This window comes from Myxocyprinus asiaticus, chromosome 40 (assembly GCF_019703515.2).
Source record: "Myxocyprinus asiaticus isolate MX2 ecotype Aquarium Trade chromosome 40, UBuf_Myxa_2, whole genome shotgun sequence".
Taxonomy (NCBI): domain Eukaryota; kingdom Metazoa; phylum Chordata; class Actinopteri; order Cypriniformes; family Catostomidae; genus Myxocyprinus; species Myxocyprinus asiaticus.
Window position 1 is genome coordinate 6,337,993 of NC_059383.1, and position 22,285 is coordinate 6,360,277.

The window sequence follows — 22,285 nt, forward strand, 5'->3', positions numbered from 1 at the left end:
TAATAAACATCATTTTGTACACCTTCTCATTGTTTGCACTCCCATATCCTTATTGCTTGCTTGTCATTTGTGACATTATACAGCACATGGCTATTAATTAAATATTACATTAGAAAAAATTGTGTGTGTGAGAGAGTTTGTGTCAAATAACTTGAAATGACAACAGCACTGTGAGTTTTTGCTTATTTTACAACAGAGACAAGGTCTCGTAACTCGGATGTGTATATATTTTAAGGGGGATTCGACTTGGAGACATATTGGTGACTTGGAATTGAGCAGTGAGGACTTGAGACTCGACTCGGACTCGAGATATAGTGACTTGACTACAACACTGGCAGCCAGCTATGTGAAATGACAGAAAGAATAGAAACGCTGAAAAGTCGGTAAACTCACCTGTGCAGTGGAAGATGTCACAGACATCAAGGCCAAAGAATAAAGGCAAGAGAGAAGAATAAAAACAGAAATAAAAACTGAAAGAATGAAAGAAAGAAAGAAAGAAAGAAAGAGGTACAGGGAGGAAAAGGTAAGAGAAATACATTAAGGTTACATAATATAAGACCGTGCAAAAAAGCAACATCAGTTTCAGAACAAAAAATGATAGAGGTTGAGTTTTCCAACAACATTGCAAATAACAGGCTTAAGCTCCCTATTTTACTGGAGCAACAGCTGTTTCACAATCCAGCACTAGTACAAGTTATAGAACAAAGTTAACCCAAAAACTATTATTCTCTCATCATTTACTCACCCTTATGCCATCTCAAACTCGTATGACTTTTCTTCTTCTACTGAACACAAAAAAATATATTTTGATGGAAATATGAGGTGTTTTTGTCCATACAATACAAGTCAATGGGGTCTAATGCTTTCAAGCTTCAAAAAAGACATAAAATCCTTGGCGATGATTTGACACTCGACTGCACTTCCTTACACTTGACGCATGTTCAGAGAGTGTGCACAGCGCATGTGTACAGTGTTCTGCGCATGCGTCAAGCACAACAAAGTGTAATCGAGCTTCAAATCATGATTGCGCAAAAGACAATGCAGACATCAAGATTTATTGTGAAAAAAAATAGTTTTTTTTGGTCCGTTTCTCACCCAAAACCTTCAGAAAATATGGATTAAATGACTCAAGTCGTATGGATTACCTTTATGCTGCCGTAATGTCCTTTTTGGGGCTTAAAAGCATTGGACCCCATTGACTTGCATTGCATGGACAAAAACACCTCAAATCTCCAAATATCTTCTTTTGTGTTTTGCAGAAGAAAGAAAGTCATACAAGTTTGAGATGGCATGAGAGTGAATGAATGATGAGAGAATGATCATTTTTGTGCACACATGAGCTGCCAGGTCCAAAGGTGCAAAACAAAAGTCAAAACTTTCACCCAAATCTCCAGGTTTTTGTCTCCCCATCACAAAAATACTGTATGTACTATTAACATTCTACTTGCTGCAGAACCCAGGCAGAGATGCTCATGTGATCACAACATCTTTTGTACAGTAATAATTAGGCTGACATACTGTATTTGAATTGACAGCTAGTAACAAAAACAGAGCAATGGAGATGTTATAAATCTGTCTTACCTTCTCCTCTAGATCTTTAATCTGTCTCTTCTGTATATCTGTCTTATCCTCCAGATCTCTGATCCTCTGCATTGAGACAAAAACTGGCTTTAGACATTACACACAACACACTGCAAATATAAGGCTACTGTGAGCCCATTTCAGATATCGGCATATAATATATATATATATATATATATATATATACACTACCGGTCAAAAGTTTTGAAACACTTACTCATTCTTTATTATAATTTTTTTTTTTTTTTTTTTTTTCACATTTTAGAGTAATAGTACAGTCATTAAAACTATGGAATAATAGAAATGGAACTATGGGAATTATGATGTGACTAAACAAATTCCAAAATAAATCAAAACTGTGTTATATTTTAGCATCTTCAAAGTAGTCACCCTTTGCCTAGAATTTGCAGACATGTACTCTTGACATTTTCTCAACCAACTTCTTGAGGTATCACCCTGGGATGCTTTTTAAACAGTATTGAAGGAGTTCCCATCTATGTTGGGCACTTATTGGCTGCTTTTCTTTATTATTTGGTCAAAGTCATCAATTTCACTTTTATTTTTAATTTTAATTAAATTTTAGTTTTATAATGAAATAAATTAATATGGTGGCACAATTATATTTTTGTCTACAAAACTGATTTCAAACATTTAAGCATATGCCTTCAGATCAAAAGATTTTGAAGATCATGAGAAACATTTCAGTCAAGTGTTTCAAAACTTTTGACCGGTAGTGTATATGCATTGGGGGGGCCAAACAGGAAATAATAATATAAAATCTGAATATATAGTTGCAATTCCAAATATATAAATATAAATCTGAATATACTTGTAAGTCTTAATATATTTTTATACATTCACTTTATGATCAGCCTTACTGATAGATAAGCCCTAATTTTTCATATCTGACAAAAACAGTCATCTGTCACGAACGCCGGTGAAGAGCCTCAATCGACCACCGGAGGTATCACTCACCTGAATATTAACATTGAACTACATTTCCCAAGTGCCCACATGCCTAGACTGATTACCCTACACCTGCCTCATATCACTCAGGCTCATTGGCTCATTAGAGGTTTGAAACACTATCTGAAATACTTTTAAGATCTGCTGCACCCTTCTGTAAAAGACAGGTACTGACCAATTAATTTCCATGACTTTTCTAGTCCTTTGTAATTATTGGATAATAACTTTTAATATGCTAATAAATATTTAATAACACATAATAGATGAGCTTGACTAGGAAAAAAAATGATATTATCTATTCACTGCTGGTAATTTTATCAGTGACGAATGTTGTAAACTCATCACACTATTCAGTTGTGAAAAGTTCAGATGATATTTGATGTGACGATGATAAAAAAAAGTATGACAAAAACAGTATTGGTTATTGTTAAGTTGTTTTGTAGGGTGTAACATAGTAAAGTAGAGTGTAAAGTATATTACTTGCCATTTCCATTTAACCCTTTAACTATTTGTATAATGTATTTACAGACTACAAAATGCCCAAACCTGGAGAGAAAGTTTGCCTGTTCACTGGTCTCTGAGCATGTTGTTCTGGTGTAATAGGATTCTGCAGCTGTACATGTACCTGATGAGCCTGATGGAGCAGCTCCATCCTTTCCTGCAGCACCTGACAGTCGTACTCTCGGCTCTTCCGTAGCATCTGTCTGCGCAGTTTCTCAACCGCCATCCGCAACTCATCCTTCTGCAGCTCATCCAACGGTTCTCCATACTTTATCACTTTATCCTGCTGCAATGCGTTGTACAGAGTCGCCTCCAGCTCCTGGATTTGCTGTTACACACACACATATATGCACACATATATACACACATATATACAGTTACAATAAAAAACTCAACTGATCCATTTGAAGTTTGCAAAGAGACACTATTCCTGGCACCCAATGGAAAAATTAATTTTTAACGATAAAATACTACATTATCAGCAATATAACCTTTAACTACCCAGGATAGTTAACAAAGACAAGCAAAAACAAAGACTAGCAAAGACAAAATAACAGAATTAAAGTGTGCAATTTGCTGCATGACTAGCATCAATAAACAATGCAGAAATAATGACTGCTTTCAGACAGGTTTCCCAAACACTCCCCCGTCTGCCATTAGTTGGATAAATAAGATCGTCCCAACCTGAACTCATGCCATTGGTTATTTGATAGCATAAAAGACGAATGGCTTATTTATACTTACACTGAAAAAAGAAAATGTTAACCTAAAAAAATGTGCCTCATGTGGTAACATCTAAAGTAACTTGTTTGATTCGAGTCCTGTTTTTTTTAACATGTCTAAATCAATATGACTACATTAGGTGACACCAATTTTTTTTAAATAATTTTTTTTGTTGAGTTAGATCAGGTAGATCCTTAAAGAAAATGCATTTGAATATCCAATAAATTCAACACTTCACCTTTAAGATAACAGATATAACATCAAAGAAATGAAGTCCATTGACGTCTGAAGACAATTAATGGTTGAAATGACTAAGGAACTGTGCAGATACTGTATAGAGAAATATTTGTACCATGTAGGCCTGGTCCAGCGCCTGCTTCCTGTAGTCCAGTTCCTCCTCCAGATACCCCTTCTGCTTACAGAACATCTCCTGCACATCACAGAGTCATTTCTTTTAGAAACACATTCACATCAACACAGCCATTAGTGTGCTGAAGACATTTGTTTTGACTCTTATAAAATGCCAGACTCATTTAATTGTTATGTCAATCTTGCAATGTAATTCTTGTGCTATAAATAGAGAATACACAATTACACTGAGGAAGTAAATAAGCACTGTAGCAATGTCCAGTTTAAGGATAAATTACTACATTATTATACAGTGATATCCCCTTTACATCTAATGCAAACTATTGCACACTATCCTAAAAATACTGTCATCTAAACCGTTAAGTAGCATGTAGATGATAGATGCTAACAAATACCAGCCAACAACCTATTTTTCATAGAGAATAATACATAATAATTCTTGACAGTTTAAAAATAATCATTATTCATTATTCAGTGTAGTCAACACTTACGAATCCAAAAGATAAAGGGAAGTTGAAAAATGAAACTGTCTGAAAATTGTTCTGGAGCTCATTTGAAATATTTTGAACTTAATCGACACCAATCTCAACTAACTTATCAACTTTAAAAAATATTTATATTATTTTATCTGCATCTGTTATATGGTTTCATGTGCTTGGAATTTTCCATTTCACAGACCACACTAATAAATAAGACACTTCAACTAAAATTATTTCCTCATATAAAGATGTTTTTTTTTTTTTTTTTTTTTTTTTTTTTTTTTTTTTTGCTTTTTTCAACTTGGGGCCATTTCATACACCAGGTGTTCAATTTTCATCAAAAGGATCAGATTTCAGATTTCAGATTTTTTTTTTTTTTTTTTTTTTAACCAGGCCTTCATCGTTTATTTTTGTTTCTTTTCAAATGGATTTTATCTACAGATTTGACTGTTTTAGTCTTGTCCCAGACTTTCAACATTAAACTATGAAAATTATTTATAATAATACAAATTATTATATGTTGATAACTATGCTAATCTAAACAAAGAGTGAAATAAACATAAACCATTTCAATATTTTTTATGTGAAAATTATTTAAAGCCGTTAAAAAAAAAAAAAAAAAAAAGACAACTGTCGCACAGTTGTGATGTCATTTTCATCACACCAATCAATTTTGGTAATAATGAAGTTTTTCCAAAGTTAGTGTACTTGTTAACCAAGTGGACAAAAGTGTCAGTGAAGAGCATGCTTGAGATGAGATATGAGACAAGTGATGTTTGAAGAAAATTCAAGGTAAATATCACTTGTGAGCAGAATATTTTTATTGGCCGTCATTTCCAATCAAGCTGTAGTTTTTCCAAATTAAGCATAAAGTGTGAAAATATTATTTAATTTTGTGCATTTAGGAAACATAAAATGTTAGCTGTTAAATATGCTTTAGTAAGACAAAGGAGTTGGTCATTTTACAATAAAAGCATTAAAAATGTCATTTCCATCCTCGTCATTTCCAGCACAGAATTCAATTAAACACAAAAGAGAATTTGAGATGTGCTGGAAATCACACTGTGATGGGAATTTACATGACTTTCAGAAAAAATGACATAAATCTCCAGTGATACATGTACATACACTGTTGGACATTGTTAGTCGACAAATTAAAAAAATTATTGAGAGCATGAAAGATGTTTTAACAAGATTTTACTTTGCCCAAATTTGACGAAACACCCAAAAATGAGATTGTTTAATGTCAGAAAAACTACACACAGATGCAGATGTCATATAAAAAAAAAAAGAGTTAATCTCTTTGGAGTTTAAATGAATTTCATAAATTAAATGCATATGTGACAGATATAAGATTAGACATGTGGTGTGTACCATCTCCAGCTCCAGGTCCATCATCTTCTGATGCAGAGCTGCTTCTGTACCTTCAATCTGCTGAATCCACTAAACAACAAACACACAAACACACACATGCTGGTTATTGACACATCTGAAACATCTGTGATGTGTTCATAGAAACTCGTGGTTCAAATATTTCTGGCCTTCACTGACAGATCGTGAATAGATAGCAGTCGATGTGTGTGTATTTATAAAGAAATATATAGTACTGTACAAAAGTTTTAGGCACTTAGTGAGGATGTCTTCAAAAATAATGCCATAAATAGTTTTCATTTATCACTTAATGTCATACAAAGTCCAGTAAACATAAAAAAGCTAAATCAATATTTGGTGTGACCACCTTTGCCTTTAAAACAGCACCAGTTCTCCTAGGTACACCTGGACACAGTTTTTCTTGGCTGTTGGCAGATAGGATGTTCCAAGCTTCTTGGAGAATTTGCCACAGTTCTTCTATCTATTTAGGCTGTCTCAATTGCTTCTGTCTCTTTATGTAATCTCAGACTGACACGATGTTCAGTGGGGGGCTTTGTGGGGGCCATGACATCTATTGCAGGGCTCCCTGTTCTTCTATTCTAATCTTTTCTATTTGCAAAAGTAATGTTTGTGAGTCTAACATTTTATATTTCCTATTGACACACTAAAGCTGAAGATATAAATAACCATCTTATGACAAATGTTTTGTGAAACATCTAATGTGCCCAAGACTTTTGCACAGTACTGTACATAAATATATTAAATATGAAAATACAGTGGGTCTAAAAAATTATTACCTTGGACTATATGTCAAAATATCAAATTAAGTGGCATTTACTTAGTACAAATACAAGATAGTACAGGCACACTTTTCCAAGCAAAGCATTTCACAAAATGAAGTTTAATGCAATGACATTCAGACATTTTCTAGTTTGCCTTAAGTGTACTTTTTGGGGCCACTGAACTATAAATATACAGTAAATAATCTGAAACATACCTTCTCAGCAAGAGACAGAACAGTGCTTGCTTGAATAATGGCCACCTGCTCCTCATTCCTTAAATTCTGTATAGAAACACAAAACACATGCATTCAGTGAGTATAAAGTCTCATGCACTGACATATAAAAAAAATTATGTTTAAAAAACTAGTCAACACTGCTGTGATGGGGTTTCAAATGCAGCAGCTGAAGGAGCCACATTAACTTTTGCATCTTTCTTCTGACAGCTGTAATAATGGCAATTCTGACATCTTGCAGATATATCAAGCATACTTCCAATTGACTCTGTATTGCACAAATTACAGACAAAAATCGAGAAAATGACCAAGATCATTGATAAATTGTCCATTTGTTAAACTGGCTGTAGGCAGCGACGTACCCCGTTATCTCCCAGTATATCCAACAGTTTGATGAGGTCGGGTATACACACGTCCTGTTAAGAGGAGAACACAACAGATCTGAGTCACAAGTTCGGTGTTACGAAAGGAAAATGTTTTGTCAGACATGTGTTCATTTACCTTTACTCCCTCCTTTATACAGTAGATCTGTAGGGCACTCACTCCCTCAGAAAAAGGGTGGATTTGTAGGGTAAACGGTGACCTCCTCTCACGCTCCTATCAGATATATATATATATATTTATTTATTTACGTGTGTCATATTTACGAGGGTCTATATACTGTATATATATATGTTTTTTTATATATATATATGTTTTTTAAGCAAAATGGCTTCCTGCATGTTGGTTACCCCACCTGACTTTGATTTTGGTGGGCAAAATGTCACTGCTTATTTTTTAAAGAAATAAAAATGAAACATTATTCCAAACTAGTTATGCCGACATTTCTTTTTTTTTTTTTTTTTTTCGGAATTTCAGCTTTTAATGAGACTTTTAATTACATTTTTTTACTGTCTCCAGACGGTTACACCACTAAGACATTTTAGACTTTAAACAACAGAAACATGACTTTGCACCCAGAAATGGGAAAGTAGAGGAGCATTCAAGTTTATTTATATAGCACCTTTCTGACAACTCAAGGACGCTTTATAATACAAAAAATAAATACTAAAGAGAGGTGAAATGACACTGTGTGCAGTAAAGACTATAAAGAAACAAATGAAAGAACACAAAATAAGACATTGTCAACCAAAATGTTTTGGTGTGAATTGCATTTTTTATGTATTTTTGATTAACTTAATAGATCCAGACAAAAAAATGAGCATCACATCATTAGGCCACTAATATATCACTAGTTTGAGAAGAGTATAAGGGGACCAACTCGGTTGCATCATTCGCAATGCTTTTCGAGAGCGAGTGGTAACTGCTGAGCTCTTTTGCCACGATTTCTACTGCATTGGTAGCAGGGATTTCTCCCATTGGTGGATCTGGCTTAAGGATTGTGGGTAATGTAGTTCTTCACCAGGAATTCTGCAATTAAGCAATTTCTTTTTTGACTTGTGGCTTCTTCAGAAGCATATACTGTATCATCACTTAACAATCTCAGAGCTCATGATAGGTCTGTCTAGAAAGGTTTAGAAAATGCTGTTAAAATCAATTTCTCTATGGAAAAAAATGATGGTATTTATTTCTGGATCCTGTGTTTTGAGAAACCATTATTTTTGATTTGAGAAAGGGGGGGGTGTATATCGAACCTCCAGCTCTAGTATGCGAAACTCCAGCAGTTCATTCTGATCTTTAGAGTCCTGAAGTTCCTGATGAAGCTTTCCACTCTCAATCTCCAATTTATCAACCTGCCAAAAACACTTGGTTAATATCAAAAATAAACATTTAAGAATGGTGCTCAGTATGTGCAAAATGCAATCTGGCCATTTTACTGCAATTAATGGGTTTCATGTGCAAAAGTGGCAACTGTTACCCTGTTGCCCAACCCATGGTCAGGTTCATGACATCTTCACATAGAAGATAGCATTCCCTGTGGGGCTGATTTCATTTGTCAATCAACATTTTGCCACCCTATAAAATCTTATGTTCACAGTGTGCTGATACTGAAAAGTCTTGAGACAGTCTCCCTGTACACACACCTTCTCCAGCAGCTTTTGATTGCGTCTGAGGAACAACTGCTTCTCTTCCACCCATTTAGAGTCCTGTGAGTCAAACAGGAATTGACACCAGAATGAGCCATATCACAGTAAAAATCTATTAGAAATTGCAGAGAAATTCTCATTCCAATCAGACAGATCTTACTGTAGCTACTGTACTCCAAATGAGTTTCTTCAGTGTCATTGTAAGTCATTGTGTATCAATTTTGCATTCCCTAACATCCTGATATATTAATAAAAAAAATGTACCTGTCCTTTTAAGGCAAGCTCTTTTTCCAAGTCCTCAATTTTGGCCTTATGCCTCTGAGCGTCTGCATGGAGCTGCTCTTGGGCCTACAAACACACAAAAAATTATGAACACACAGTTGCTGAGTTTGCAATATGCAGATGCATCAGGGTCCAGATCACCCTGTCAGGGTTTATTTTGCAATAATGACCAGCTGACTGTCCCTTATGCCACTTATTACACAGCCACCTTACTAATAAATAATTAAGTGGACATGAGGTATTTTTTTTGTGCTGAAAATTAAACCAAAAATATTTCTAAATTCAAATCATATTTTAAATGAAATGAAAATATAATCAAAATAATGCAATGGTAAAATGCGTTTAGATTTGGTCATAGACTAAACATTTTACCGTTTGTCGCGCTACTTTTAAAAGACACGGTGTCAGTTACAACTTGGAAGAAGAGATTCATTCAGCTGCTATGCCTCTTGCTGTACTGAAAACAAACTGCTCAACATACTGTTCTTTCACCAATCTGCGCTATTTTTAATCATTGGTGTATGATGGTGTTGTGTAAACATGCACTATCTGGACTTCTTTGACCGTTTGGATATGTTTCCGGTGATCTGCGCCTCATTGCACCTATGTGTGTTTGCCATCGTGCTGTGGACTATGTATGTGTGTGGACTGCTTTTGAACCAGTCATAATACGATTCATGCTTTGCAAAGGAACTGTTATTGAAGGATGGTGCAGTTAAAAACACTTGGACTTGACAGTAAAATTTCAAATGTCATGACTGTTGAATAGATATGATGCTGATGTGCTTGAGTTAAGTTTAATATATTTGGATGCAATGTGTTGGATGTGTGTTATGTGTAAACCCTGAATTTAGTTTTATAATGTTGTGGAGAACTTGTTTATTCTCTTCCGGTTGAGTTTCAAATACGGCTGAATTTGAAGGGCTGCACGATGTTAGCCAGTCAGAACAGTGTGCGTTAACACTGAAGTTTAAGGAGACGCTGAGGCTAAAACTGAGTGTTTCAGAGAGAGGGCAAGAAACAGGGTGGAAAAGTATCACTTATTATTAAACTTTTAATGCTTAAAACTTGACTGACATTATCAGTAAACCTCAGCGAAGATAATTAAATTATTAAAAAATAGCATTTCATGACCCCTTTAAATGAAATGTCTGAACAATCTGACTAGCACTACTGCAAGTATTGTCACTTCTTTGAGTTAGTTAATCCCCAACACTGTTTGATGCATATAGTTTATCAACAGAAAGTACCTTCATTAGTGCACGACCGATTTATCGCGCCAACATGAAAACTTTTTTCAGAACATATAATGCAGAAAACAATGCTTAAGGATTGGTGTCATAGCGTAGTTTGTCCAGCAGAGCGCACTCCGACTCCATTGTTTACAGAGCTGAGCTGATGGTGGCTCTGCAGATAGGGCGGAGTTAAGCAGTGGGTAAGTTGCTAACTAGTTTGTGAAATACATACTGGAAAGTTAATAAACAATGACCCCATCATTTTCCCTTTTCAATATTACTAATATAACGTTAACCCTGTCCCTGACAACCAAGTCACTTATGTTTATCTTTGCTATTGTTTGCTATATTAGCCAGCTGTAGTTAGTCAGAGCATCTTTTTGCAGCTCAGCAGACAATGGTGCGGTGGTGGATTGTGTCTGATGAGTGTTGATTTCATGCTATATTATTACCTAGTTGATGAGACACAATGCCGGAAAATAAAATAAACAACGTCCGTCTTTTACTCTCCGTGACAACGAGCTTATAGCTAACTAGCTAATCACGTAGCTATTTTCATTGTTGTCAGCTGAGTGGAAGCTAATGAGTAAACGTATTTACCAAACTGTTTTGTTCAGGATTCACAGTTTGGTACCCCCTTCAACCGAACAATTCCAGTCGTTGCATTTATAAAATGTAATATTTAAAAGTCTCGTTTTCCACCATTGAAAGTTTCCCCTGAACTTGCATAGCAGAATATAGTGTAACACCACTGCCGCTCTTTTTCTCTTGTCTCGGCAGTATTAATATAGTCAGCATTTGACTGATACTAAACAGTACTGATGTTTATTTAGCTATTTATTTTATTTTTATTTATTCTTTATTTAAATGGTCAGCATTTGACTGATACTAAACAGTACTGATGTTTATTTAGCTATTTATCGTATTTTATTTATTCTTTATTTTAATGGTCAGCATTTGACTGATACCAAACAGCACTGATGATTATTTAGCTATTTGTTGTGTTTTTATTTATTCATTATTTTCTCAGTGTTCATTTCTAGAATTTGTTGACAATGTATAATAATAATGTAAAATATTCTTTTGTTTAAGAAAGCAGCCTTCTGAGTACCTTTGCATAGTCATTTCGGTGCAAAATCGGTGTATAATCCACATGGAAAATGTCTGTTTTCATCCCAGCTCAAAAATTTGCTATATCAGCCACCATAACGGTAATCGGTGAATTTTCCCTCTCTAAAATCGGTATCGGTATCAGTCTCAGTCTCAAAAATCCCATATCGGTCGGGCTCTAACCTTCATGTTAAGAAATTTGTAAATTTAAATGTTGCAGTCTTTTAACAGTATTTTAGGATTACCTTGGCTTCCATTTCAGCATCCAGTACACCTCCTTTCTGTTCCTGTAGCAGAGCGTATGCTCTCTGAAGAGCCTGATATTCCCTCGTCAACTGCTTAAACCGCAACTCTGACTCTTCAGCCGCCAGACCCTGAAGATTACACACAACCGAGAAACAAAGACAAGAGTATAAGAAATGACATTAACAAAACAAAAAACACCAAGGAAGACTGAAAACAGAGGCACACTCAGTGAGAAATTAGAAGTTAATGGAGAAATGTAACTTACTTATGCTTACAGGCACATCATTTTCTGAATAAGGTCTATATTCTAGTTAAGATTTTATTCTGAAAAAGATGTTTGCAAGCTCCACAGCTATTGGAATGTTCCTGTATAAGGGTTGCGTTAACTGAAAATTCTCCGTCATTTACTGATGTATTGAAACACTGACGGATAATTTCAAATGCTGTCCATCAATTAAAGAGATAAAAAAAGTAAAGAAAAACATTTGAACCAAGTGCATCAGTTTTGACTTCATGTCTCTCTCACACACACTCCCGCTGTGTGTGTGTGTGTGTCTGTGTGCCCTGTTTATTGCCTGGTAGTATTAAGATGTGTATTAACAGGCGCCATCACCATTAACACCAGGTAGAATGTGTCTCTTTTGACCAGTTGTGTTCGGATTTCAAGGAGAGGGTCTCTGAATTAATGACTGCATACATCAGTCTTTACGTTAGTGTGTTACTGCATGATAAGTGTGTTACCTTATTATAATAAAGTGAGAAAAAGTATAATAACAAAATGAAAGCGTGAAAAAAAATGCAGCACTGTTTCTGCCAATTGTTTATTTTTAATCTAAGTGCAAACATCCCATTTAGAACAGAATCGTCAGTTATTTTAGGGGAGTATTTGTATTTGATCTTCAGAGATGTGTGTGCTTCTCATCTGTGACACCTCATTGTCATATCAGGCACACTGAAAAAGTTCTGTGAAATTGTGCATGTTTGTATGCGCATTTCCTCATTTTCTGATCTTTTGTTTATTTCCTTCGAAAGCTGCACGTAACCGGCAAAGTTTAAAAATCTTGTCTGAGGGGGCCTGGGTAGCTCAGCGAGTATTGACTACCACCCCTGGAGTCGCGAGTTCAAATCCAGGGCGTGCTGAGTGACTCCAGCCAGGTCTCCTAAGAAACCAAATTGGCCGGTTGCTAGGGAGGGTAGAGTCACATGGGGTAACCTCCTCGTGGTCATGATTAGGGGTTCTCGCTCTCAATGGGTCATGTGGTAAGTTGTGCATGGATCGCGGAGAGTAGCATGAGCCTCCACATGCTGTGAGTCTCCGCGGTGTCATGCACAATTAGCCATGTGATAAGATGCGTGGATTGACTGTCTCAGAAGCGGAGGCAACTGAAACTACTCCTCCGCCACCCGGATTGAGGTGAGTAACCGCGCCACCACGAGGACCTACTAAGTAGTGGGATTTGGGCATTCCAAACTGGGAGAAAAGGGGATAAAATCATTTATTTATTTTTTATCCTGATTGAGCGCAGTGGTTACTTAACAGGTAGAACGTTCACCCTATTGCTCCTTTGTTTCACCAGACTTGTGCTTGGGGAGTCAAAAATATACCATTTAAGCCTACCCATAGTCATATGCATTATATGCCATTATAATGGATGCTACACCCTGAATGTAGTACTTATAAAGTTAAAACAAGTATGATGGCTAAAAACAGACCATGACGGACATTTTACAGCTCAGTCTGTCTGAGTGACGGATAAAGATTTTTTCTAGCGCAACCTCTGTTCCTGTATACATGTAATCAGCATATTGTGAATAAACTTACACATGGACATTCTTTTTCTACTCTTGTGGAAATACTGGAGAAGCTCTTGCCATTATTTCAAATCATGTTTAGTAAATGTCATCAGTTCATTCATTCTAAGGCATGTTCAGGAGCACAATGAATTGCAAAATTAAAGGGATACTTAAAGGAATAGTTTACCCAAAAATGAAAATTCTCTCATCATTTACTCACCCTCATGCCATCCCAGATGTGTATGACTTTCTTTCTTCTGCTGAACACAAATTAAGATTTTTAGAAGAATATTTCAGCTCTGCTGGTCCACACAATGCAAGTGAATGGTAACCAAAACTTTGAAGCTCCAAAAAGGATATAAGGGCAGCATAAAAGTAATCCATAAGACTCAGTGGTTTAATCCATATTTTCAGAAGTGATATTACAGGTATGGGTGAGAAACAGATCAATATTTAAGTATGTTTTTACCATAAATTCTCCTCCCAGTATGTGGTGATATGCACGAAGAATGCGAATCACCAAAAACAAAAGAAGAAGAATGTAAAAATGAAAGTGGAGATTGATAGCAAAAAAGGACTTAAATTTTGATCTTTTTCTCACTGTCATCTATCATATCGCTTCTGAAGACATTGATTAAACCACTGGAGTCTTGTGGATTAGCTGCATTTATGTGCTTTTGGAGCTTCAAAGGCCTGATCACCATTCACTTGCATTGTATGGACCTACAGAGCTGAAATATTCTTCTAAAAATATCTTAATTTGTGTTCTGCAGAAGAAAGAAAAGTCATACACATCTGGGATGGCATGAGGGTGAGTAAATGATGAGAGCATTTACATTTTTGGGTGACCTATCCCTTTAAGGTTAAGAGACTCTAGTAATTTGTAATTTGAGTTTTCTTGTGCATGTAATAAAGTCAGTGATAAGGAAAAGCACAACATCTAATGCCCCTCTCCATCATCTCTTATGAAATGTTTCTGAAAGTTCACCTCATCTAAATCTTCATCCGGTGTGGCTGGAGTTCGATCCACACGCAGGGAAGCCACTGAGGAAGTCTCTGAATCCATCGACTCTTCATCATACCCATAAAACGTATCTACAACAATGTGCCTCTGGGTGGAGGAAAATAAGATTAATATGAATGTTTTATTATCGAAGTTCATAGAGTTTTTCGAGAAATTTAAAGGAATAGTTCACCCAAAAATAAAGGCATGGAATATAGCACACAAGTTATAAAGACTAATGCTGATTTTATGGAGTTTTTATTTTTTTGTCACTATACTTGGTAACTATGTACTATAGTTAGAGCTTTATGAAGAAGACCATTTTTGAATGTTAAAGTACTCACTTTTTCATAAGTTTAGCCACATGTCATAAACAATATGTGTGTTAATGCAAGTGCTATTATAAAATTATAAGCTTCACATTTCCACATTTAAACCCTTCAAAAATGGGTCCCATTCACTTCCATTGTAAGTGCCTCACTGTAACCTCGATTTTTGCTCTTTTTATAGAAAAGGAGGGACAAGTCTAAATTAATTTTTGTGGTAATCAACTTTATGCCACAAATGCTGTCGATTGATCTTGACTTGTATTGAACCTGGAATATTATTTTAAATTATTTCTGCCTCCTGTTCCACTGAACAAAGACAGTCATACAGGTTTGGAACAACTGACTGAGGGTGAGTGAACTATTCCTTTAACAAGAAATGAAGGAGGGCAATCTGCAGTCAGCGCACCTTTATTGGTCTGCTTCGTTTATGTCTCTTCTTCCTCAAGAGTTTTTCTCTATCCTGAAACACAGAGCACGAGAAAGACAGATTGTATACAAACATTACTGTCCAGCGCTTGATCTTTTGACTTGTGTCTGATGTTGACAGGAATCACTCACTCGTGTGAGCTCATCGATCATGCTTTGCTGCTCCAGAACCTGCAGCTTGAGGAACTCGATCTCCTGATCATCATTGGCCTGATCCAGATCGTTCAGAGACTTCAGCTTCTTCAGTGGAGGATGAGACGTGATCTTCTCCTTCTAAACACAGAATAACAAAACAACGAAAGGATTCGGTTTGTGAATTCATGTTTGTTAATGTTTAGACTAAGATTTTTGTTAATGTCCCCCCTGCTGAAACAAAAAACATCTTTAAACAGTCTAAGATTGTTTGCTGGTCTTAGCTGGTCTCCCAGCTTGTTCAAACTGGTCTTGTTTGCTGGTTTTAGAAGAGTTTTGGGCACTTGTCAGCAGGCCCTCCATATAATCTCCTTGCTGTATAGGAGAAACAATTGAGATCCTATGCGCCTGTACTTTAAATTGCAGATAAGATCGTTACATTGGAAATTCAGAGACTTGGCTTAAAGTGAAAGTAAATAAAGGTGGAGAAACCCACCATCTCCAAGTTCTCCTTGGTTAATGATTTGAGTTTATCCTCCATCCTCTGGAGCGAATGGCTCAGGTCATCATTTTTCTTGCTCAATAATTTGTTCTTCTCCAGCAGAGGCTTGCACTGTTTGTCTGCTTCCCGCACACGCTTCAACTGAGAGAACAACGAAAAGAAAGAGCGACGAAATTGAGGGTGAATTATTTATAATGAATAAAAAAGGTAAATCATCAAATAAGACATATAAAGAGAGTTATGTTTCCTAGACCACACTTCACATGTAAAAGTGGATTTTACAGCCCTGTCAACCCCACAATTGTTCCACAGTTGAAGTTGCTTTATAAAAGTACAGATTCTACACGCTGCCTGTCTCTAGGATGACTCTTCATTAACAACAGAACAATCCAGAGGGGGAAAAAAGACTGAGTTATAGAGCTATAAATTAAAGTGAAAAGCATAGCTCAGAAAATGATGAGAAATGTTTGTTCATTTTGAAATGTACTTTGGTCTCTTGGCAAATCTGAGCACAGTTTGAGACGCCGTTGAGATCTCTTCTGAATCTCTAGAGAAGACACATATGAGATTACATCTGACTCAAGGAAAAGTTTCCATTTAATCTAACTGCTGTCTAGGAAAAACAATTCAGACATTAAAGACATTTGAGATTTTTCTGTCCTATGACAATTTAAAAAACAATGACTGATATTACTGTCAGACAGAAATGTACCAGTTCATTTCTTTCATCCACTAAGATTGTGTTGCGGTCTTCCAGTTTACGGATGGTGGATTTGAGTTCAGAGATGCGTTTCTGGTTTCTTCTCATGTCCTAAAAACACACACACCACATACATCTGTGCTTCAACATTTTTGTTTATGTTTATTTGGGTAGACCAATATTTATATGTGCCAATAATTACATTAGAAATGAGAGGTCATGCACAATTTATAACAACAGAGGTTTCTCTCTTAAAAGAAATCGGACTGGGGGATTGGGGTTTGTTTTTACTGTATTTCTTAATAAAAATATCAAATGAGCTATTCTTTTAAGAGACTGTATTTCTTAATGTACATTACTGTACACTGTAAAAAAGTTTAGTGTTTAGAGTTTACAGTAAATTCCTGCCAACTAGTTTAATGACTTTCACAGAATATTTTACAGTAGTATTTTTACAATTTATTGCAATTAAAAGACAACTGTATACTGTGACTTCGCAGTGAACAGGGACATGAAATTACTGTAATGTAGCAGTGCTGTATTGTAGAACCACAATTATCAAATGTACATTATTTAACCTGCAATGTTCGTTAATTGTCACCATCGTTAAATTTTGTATGCTGAGAGTTGATATCTGTGCATACCTGGTTACCGACTTAAAGTTTATGTGCAATAACAGATCAATCATATCACATCATGGCATTGCAAGCATCACAACCTCATTGTTTGATTACAACTATTTTTTTTTCTTAGAAATGCACCATGGGGGCCTGGGTAGCTCAGCGAGTATTGACTACCACCCCTGGAGTCACGAGTTTGAATCCAGGGCTTGCTGAGTGACTCCAGCCAGGTCTCCTAAGCAACCAAATTGGCCCGGTTGCTAGGGAGGGTAGAGTCACATGGGGTAACCTCCTTGTGGTCACAGTTAAGTGGTTCTCGCTCTCAATGGGTCATGTGGTAAGTTGTGCGTGGATCGCGGAGAGTAGCACGAGCCTCCACATGCTGTGAGTCTCCGCGGTGTCATGCAAAGCGAGCCACGTGATAAGATGCGTGGATTGACTGTCTCAGAAGTGGAGGCAACTGAGACTTGTCCTCCACAACCGGGATTGAGGTGAGTAACCACGCCACCACGAGGACCTACTAAGTAGTGGGAATTGGGCATTCCAAATTGGGAGAAAAGGGGATAAAAAAAGAAAAAGAAAAACATGTATTAACTTTAAATAAGTCAAAGGGACTTCAAAGAGAACACTAAACACCATAATGGTGACTTCAGACAAAACACAATTATCCCACAATGCAGTGTGATATTGTTATTTCTTTTTTACAAAAAATTGTTACTGTTGTGTTATAACAGAAAATGGCACAGTCTGCATTGATTTTACAGTACAATTCTGAAAGCAGGATGTTACTGTAACTGTTAAATCTTGTAAAGTCCTGGCAATTTTTTACAGTGTATGTTCTTTTACACAGGGTTTGCTATCAAACACAGATTCACTTACCTCTATGCATATGTTCACATTTTATGAGTCAGCAAGGAGATTCGGATATCGCACATTTTCTGGCAACATTTTAAAATCAAAAGCAGGCAAAGCTATTTATATAGTAGCTCTACACATTTCATAATAGGTGCCTTTAGCTACTACCTACTTACATGAAGAAAAAAGTATTTGATACAATGTACTTTTGATACTCATTTTGTACAATTTACATCGTAAATTTGTGTTGTTCTTTGAAACTCGCACAAGATTCTCATTTGCTGCTATTAGGTTTAGGGGTAATTTACAAGGTAATTAAAGAGTAATTACAGATTTATTTACATACAGGTACTTCAAATGTAAGTGGGTCATAGACAAATAAGGTTTGATGTGATAAATATGCACAAAATAAGTTATGTTAGTGCAACATAAGAAAATGTGTTAAATAAACAATCAATTTTGCTAAAGTATTCAAACAAAATGTTCAAGGCAATTTTTTTTTATTATTATTATTATTTTCAGGGTTACTCAATTTGACATTAACAAAATGTGTCTTTTCAAATATATGTCAAAATATCCTGTTTTTTTAATAACTTCACACCTGACTTGATTTGGTGGATAAAGGTTTTTCAAATATTAATATTATTTTGAAACAAAATTGGTTACTTATTAACAAATAATAATAAACTACTTATATTATGAACATTTTCAAGAATTTCAGCTTTTTTTTTTTTCTCCTCTATCTCCGGATTGTTACAGAAACTTGGCATTTTTTTATGTTAAGCCCGAGAACAAATATCTAGATAACTCTCATGACAAGATGAGATAACAAAGAAATTGAAAAGATGTTCATCATGTTCAGGTGTATCCAGGTAATTGTTTTGTGTAAATAACAATATTCATGTATTTTTGAATAACTTAATACATCCATACAAAAAAACAACGAGTGTCACGTCACTGACCCAAATACAATATAAGTATACAGTAAGTAGATTGCATCAAATGCTTATTTTGCAATGCAAGTCCACAGTAGTTAAAGACACCTAATATATCCATGGCCCCCATGGAGTACCCTAGCGGACCCCTAAGGGTCCACAGGGTCTGCTTGAAATCTCTTCCTCTATAACATTGAAACAAAGGAAGTTTCTGTTTACCGGACTCCCGCAATGCTCTGCACCGTCTCCGGCGCGGCCAGGGATCTCTCTCTTCGGGCTTCCTAGGTTGCATTCTGCCTCTTTGACCAGAAACAGCTGCTCATCGAGCGCATCCTTCTGAAGCTGCAACTTCTGCATGAAACCTGCCGCTGTTTCCAGCTCCTTCTCCAAAGCAAAGATCGTTCTGTCTTTTGCCTTGATTTCATCCACCTGCACAGTTCAACAGTCACACTGAGTTTACCTCTTACATAGAGAAGTTTATTTACTCTATTAAAGGACCATTTGTTAATAAAAAAATAAAATAAAAAAAATACTCTTGTACTACACAGCCTCTAAAATATAAATGTTTTGATGCCGTACAACATGAATGTTTCAGAGAGCTAATAGAGGGCAATGGCCATGCTAACTAAGTGCATCTCTGTTAGCACTGTAAAAAGCCAGCGGCAAAGGAAAGCAAGATACTTCTAGTAGTTGTAATTGTACTTTATAATTGTACTGCAAGCAGAACTGGCATTAGGTCAAAGCTCAAGGCCAGTCCAGCGCTTGACCCCCTCCGGTATGGACAGCATGCCAAATATGTTTACCGTAATAAGCTGCAGAAATATATGTACCTACGATCTTGTGAACTGTCAGTTATTTTAGTGGAGTAACTGTATGAACTGAGCTGCAGAAATGCGCTTCTCACCTGTGACACTTTATGTTGATATCAGGGACACTGAAAAAGTTCTGTGAACTTGTGCATGTATGTAAGCGGCAAAGTAAAAAAAAAATTTAAAAAAAAAAACTCGCTTTAGCGCAGCTATTGATTGACAGGTAGAACTTTCACCCTAGAACTCACTGGCTTCACCAGGCTCAAGCATTGGGGAGTCAAAAAATCTATCATATACAGTAAGCCTATCTACCAGTGGCGGGCCGTGCATTTAAAGTCTAGGCCTTCAGTGTGATTTATACCATTAAGAAAACAGAGTTTCATAATGAATAAGACACCCTATGCCTTTGGGCATCATACATTATGTCGCAGCTAACTATTAATACCAATTGACATTTTTAAAACACGTCCACGCACGAAAGCCAGAACTTGAAATGACACTTAATGCTCAAGCAAGCCTAATTTTAACTGCAGCATGACTGTTCATATGAATCTACCAAGGAGGTCTATAATACCTGGAAAATTATATCTAATAATATTTGCAATTTAAATATTACTTGCAATAAATTTCGTTTCGTCAGGGTACATGGTTATGCTGCGTTCCATTCAAGTTGGATGTAGGATATTCCTACTTGATATCTCCGACCATAAATGCATTCCATTCCCCGATATTCGGAACTGCAACGCTCCCGTTAGCTTAGCAGGGGTTTGACTCTCAGTAGAGATGTCTCCTAGCAACCCAACTGATAAACAGTGCTGCAGTGCTAGCATTTGTGCTTCAGGTGTACGATTATCAAAAGAGATTATAATGTTTCATACACCTGTTTCTGCAGGCATTTGTTAAACAAGCTTTAATATCAGGTAATGTGGAAACAAACTCATTTATCGATTTTACTTAATAAAGTTAATGTTTATCACTTACTTTGTATATCTCCCTGATTGTCGACATGTTTGTGTGACATCATGCCCCTGCATCTCGGCAAAATCAGAGTTTAGAATTTCTGCATGAGCCTACAAGTTGTAATTCTGACTTCAAGACGCATTCCATTGCACTTTTCCTAGTAGGAAGCTGTAAAATCCGACTTTCCGAGTTGAATGGAACGCAGCACTACTTTTCAAAACTTGATCCGACACTGAATGCTCCAGCAGCCTAATTTACACTTAGAAAACTCCTGATGTTGCTATAACAGTGCAAAAAGCACTTACCAGTTTACTTGAAGTGAAAATCAGTCCTCGTTTCCTGTTTAATAAATTAAGCAATCACACGGTCATGCAGAACATCTCGTGTTTTTAAATCCATAAGGATCTCTTTCTCAACGACGATAGTGGTGACAGCCAACTCGTCAGCAAGGTCTCGCGCTTTTCGCTCTTGAATTACGTACATCACTTAAAGCGTGATTGCGTCACTTAAGGCCAGCTAGAAGGCCTCAACCGGGACATATCCTAATAATCACACCCGCCAAGAACAAATAAGTCAATCTGATTGGCTGGTGAATCTGACAATCTGACTTTAGTTGCTCATTCATTTGCACTGTTGAGGGATTCTGTGGAAATTCTGAAGGCCTGAGGGGGTGGAGCTCAAACTCACGCGCTGCTTCGGGCATGTGATTTGTGAAACTGTTGTCACACTTTGCTTGTAAGCATCAAGGAATAAATTCTGACAGGATAACAAAATTTTCGTTTGTTTGTAGATTAATTAAGAGTGGAAAGCGATTTAAAATACATAGGCAAAAAGGTGATTGAGAATGAAAGGATGAAAAATACTAGTTACAAGTAAACTTAACTCATCTGTGATTAAAGTATCATTGTTTTTATTTAATGATTGAGTTCTAGCACGTCTTATATAGTATAAGGGAAATTATGACTGGAATGTCAGTTAGGCATATGGCACACTGAATTCTACTCATTACTTCTAAGTACAATTATTGAGTAGAGAAGAATGACTTGAATTTAACAGATTCCAAGTCGTGCAGACTTATTTACGTTGGAACTTCATCACAATCGAAGCTCGACAATATGAGGTCATGATAGACTGAATAGAGTTTTCAAAGCAAATTGTTAGATCTTAATAATCGTATAATAATGTGGGTTGCTTTTGGATATATGCTACCAGGATGGTGTGCCCATTAAAACACTTCCAGTTCACATTCTCGTTTTCCATTTATTGAGTTCCAACAGCAAAAAAAGTAATTGTAGGACAGGCTCAGGAAGGCACA

General features: G+C 36.2%; 1 protein-coding gene across 1 annotated transcript in view; it reads right to left on the minus strand.

Annotated features, from left to right (window-relative positions):
• LOC127430652 (janus kinase and microtubule-interacting protein 2-like) overlaps positions 1 to 22,285 on the minus strand; it is a 63,308-nt gene that overhangs the window by 11,644 nt on the left and 29,379 nt on the right. Inside the window, exons 4-21 of the mRNA XM_051680579.1 lie at positions 19,421 to 19,630; positions 16,804 to 16,902; positions 16,086 to 16,232; positions 15,590 to 15,730; positions 15,438 to 15,491; positions 14,688 to 14,810; positions 11,905 to 12,033; positions 9,297 to 9,380; positions 9,030 to 9,092; positions 8,640 to 8,738; positions 7,507 to 7,602; positions 7,368 to 7,421; positions 6,988 to 7,053; positions 5,994 to 6,062; positions 4,124 to 4,201; positions 3,173 to 3,376; positions 1,582 to 1,647; positions 394 to 470 (exon numbers count right to left, since the gene is read on the minus strand). Of these exons, the coding sequence (XP_051536539.1) occupies positions 420 to 470; positions 1,582 to 1,647; positions 3,173 to 3,376; positions 4,124 to 4,201; positions 5,994 to 6,062; positions 6,988 to 7,053; positions 7,368 to 7,421; positions 7,507 to 7,602; positions 8,640 to 8,738; positions 9,030 to 9,092; positions 9,297 to 9,380; positions 11,905 to 12,033; positions 14,688 to 14,810; positions 15,438 to 15,491; positions 15,590 to 15,730; positions 16,086 to 16,232; positions 16,804 to 16,902; positions 19,421 to 19,630 (1,833 nt within the window). The 3' untranslated portion in view covers positions 394 to 419. The remainder of the gene's footprint in view (positions 1 to 393; positions 471 to 1,581; positions 1,648 to 3,172; positions 3,377 to 4,123; positions 4,202 to 5,993; positions 6,063 to 6,987; positions 7,054 to 7,367; positions 7,422 to 7,506; positions 7,603 to 8,639; positions 8,739 to 9,029; positions 9,093 to 9,296; positions 9,381 to 11,904; positions 12,034 to 14,687; positions 14,811 to 15,437; positions 15,492 to 15,589; positions 15,731 to 16,085; positions 16,233 to 16,803; positions 16,903 to 19,420; positions 19,631 to 22,285) is intronic.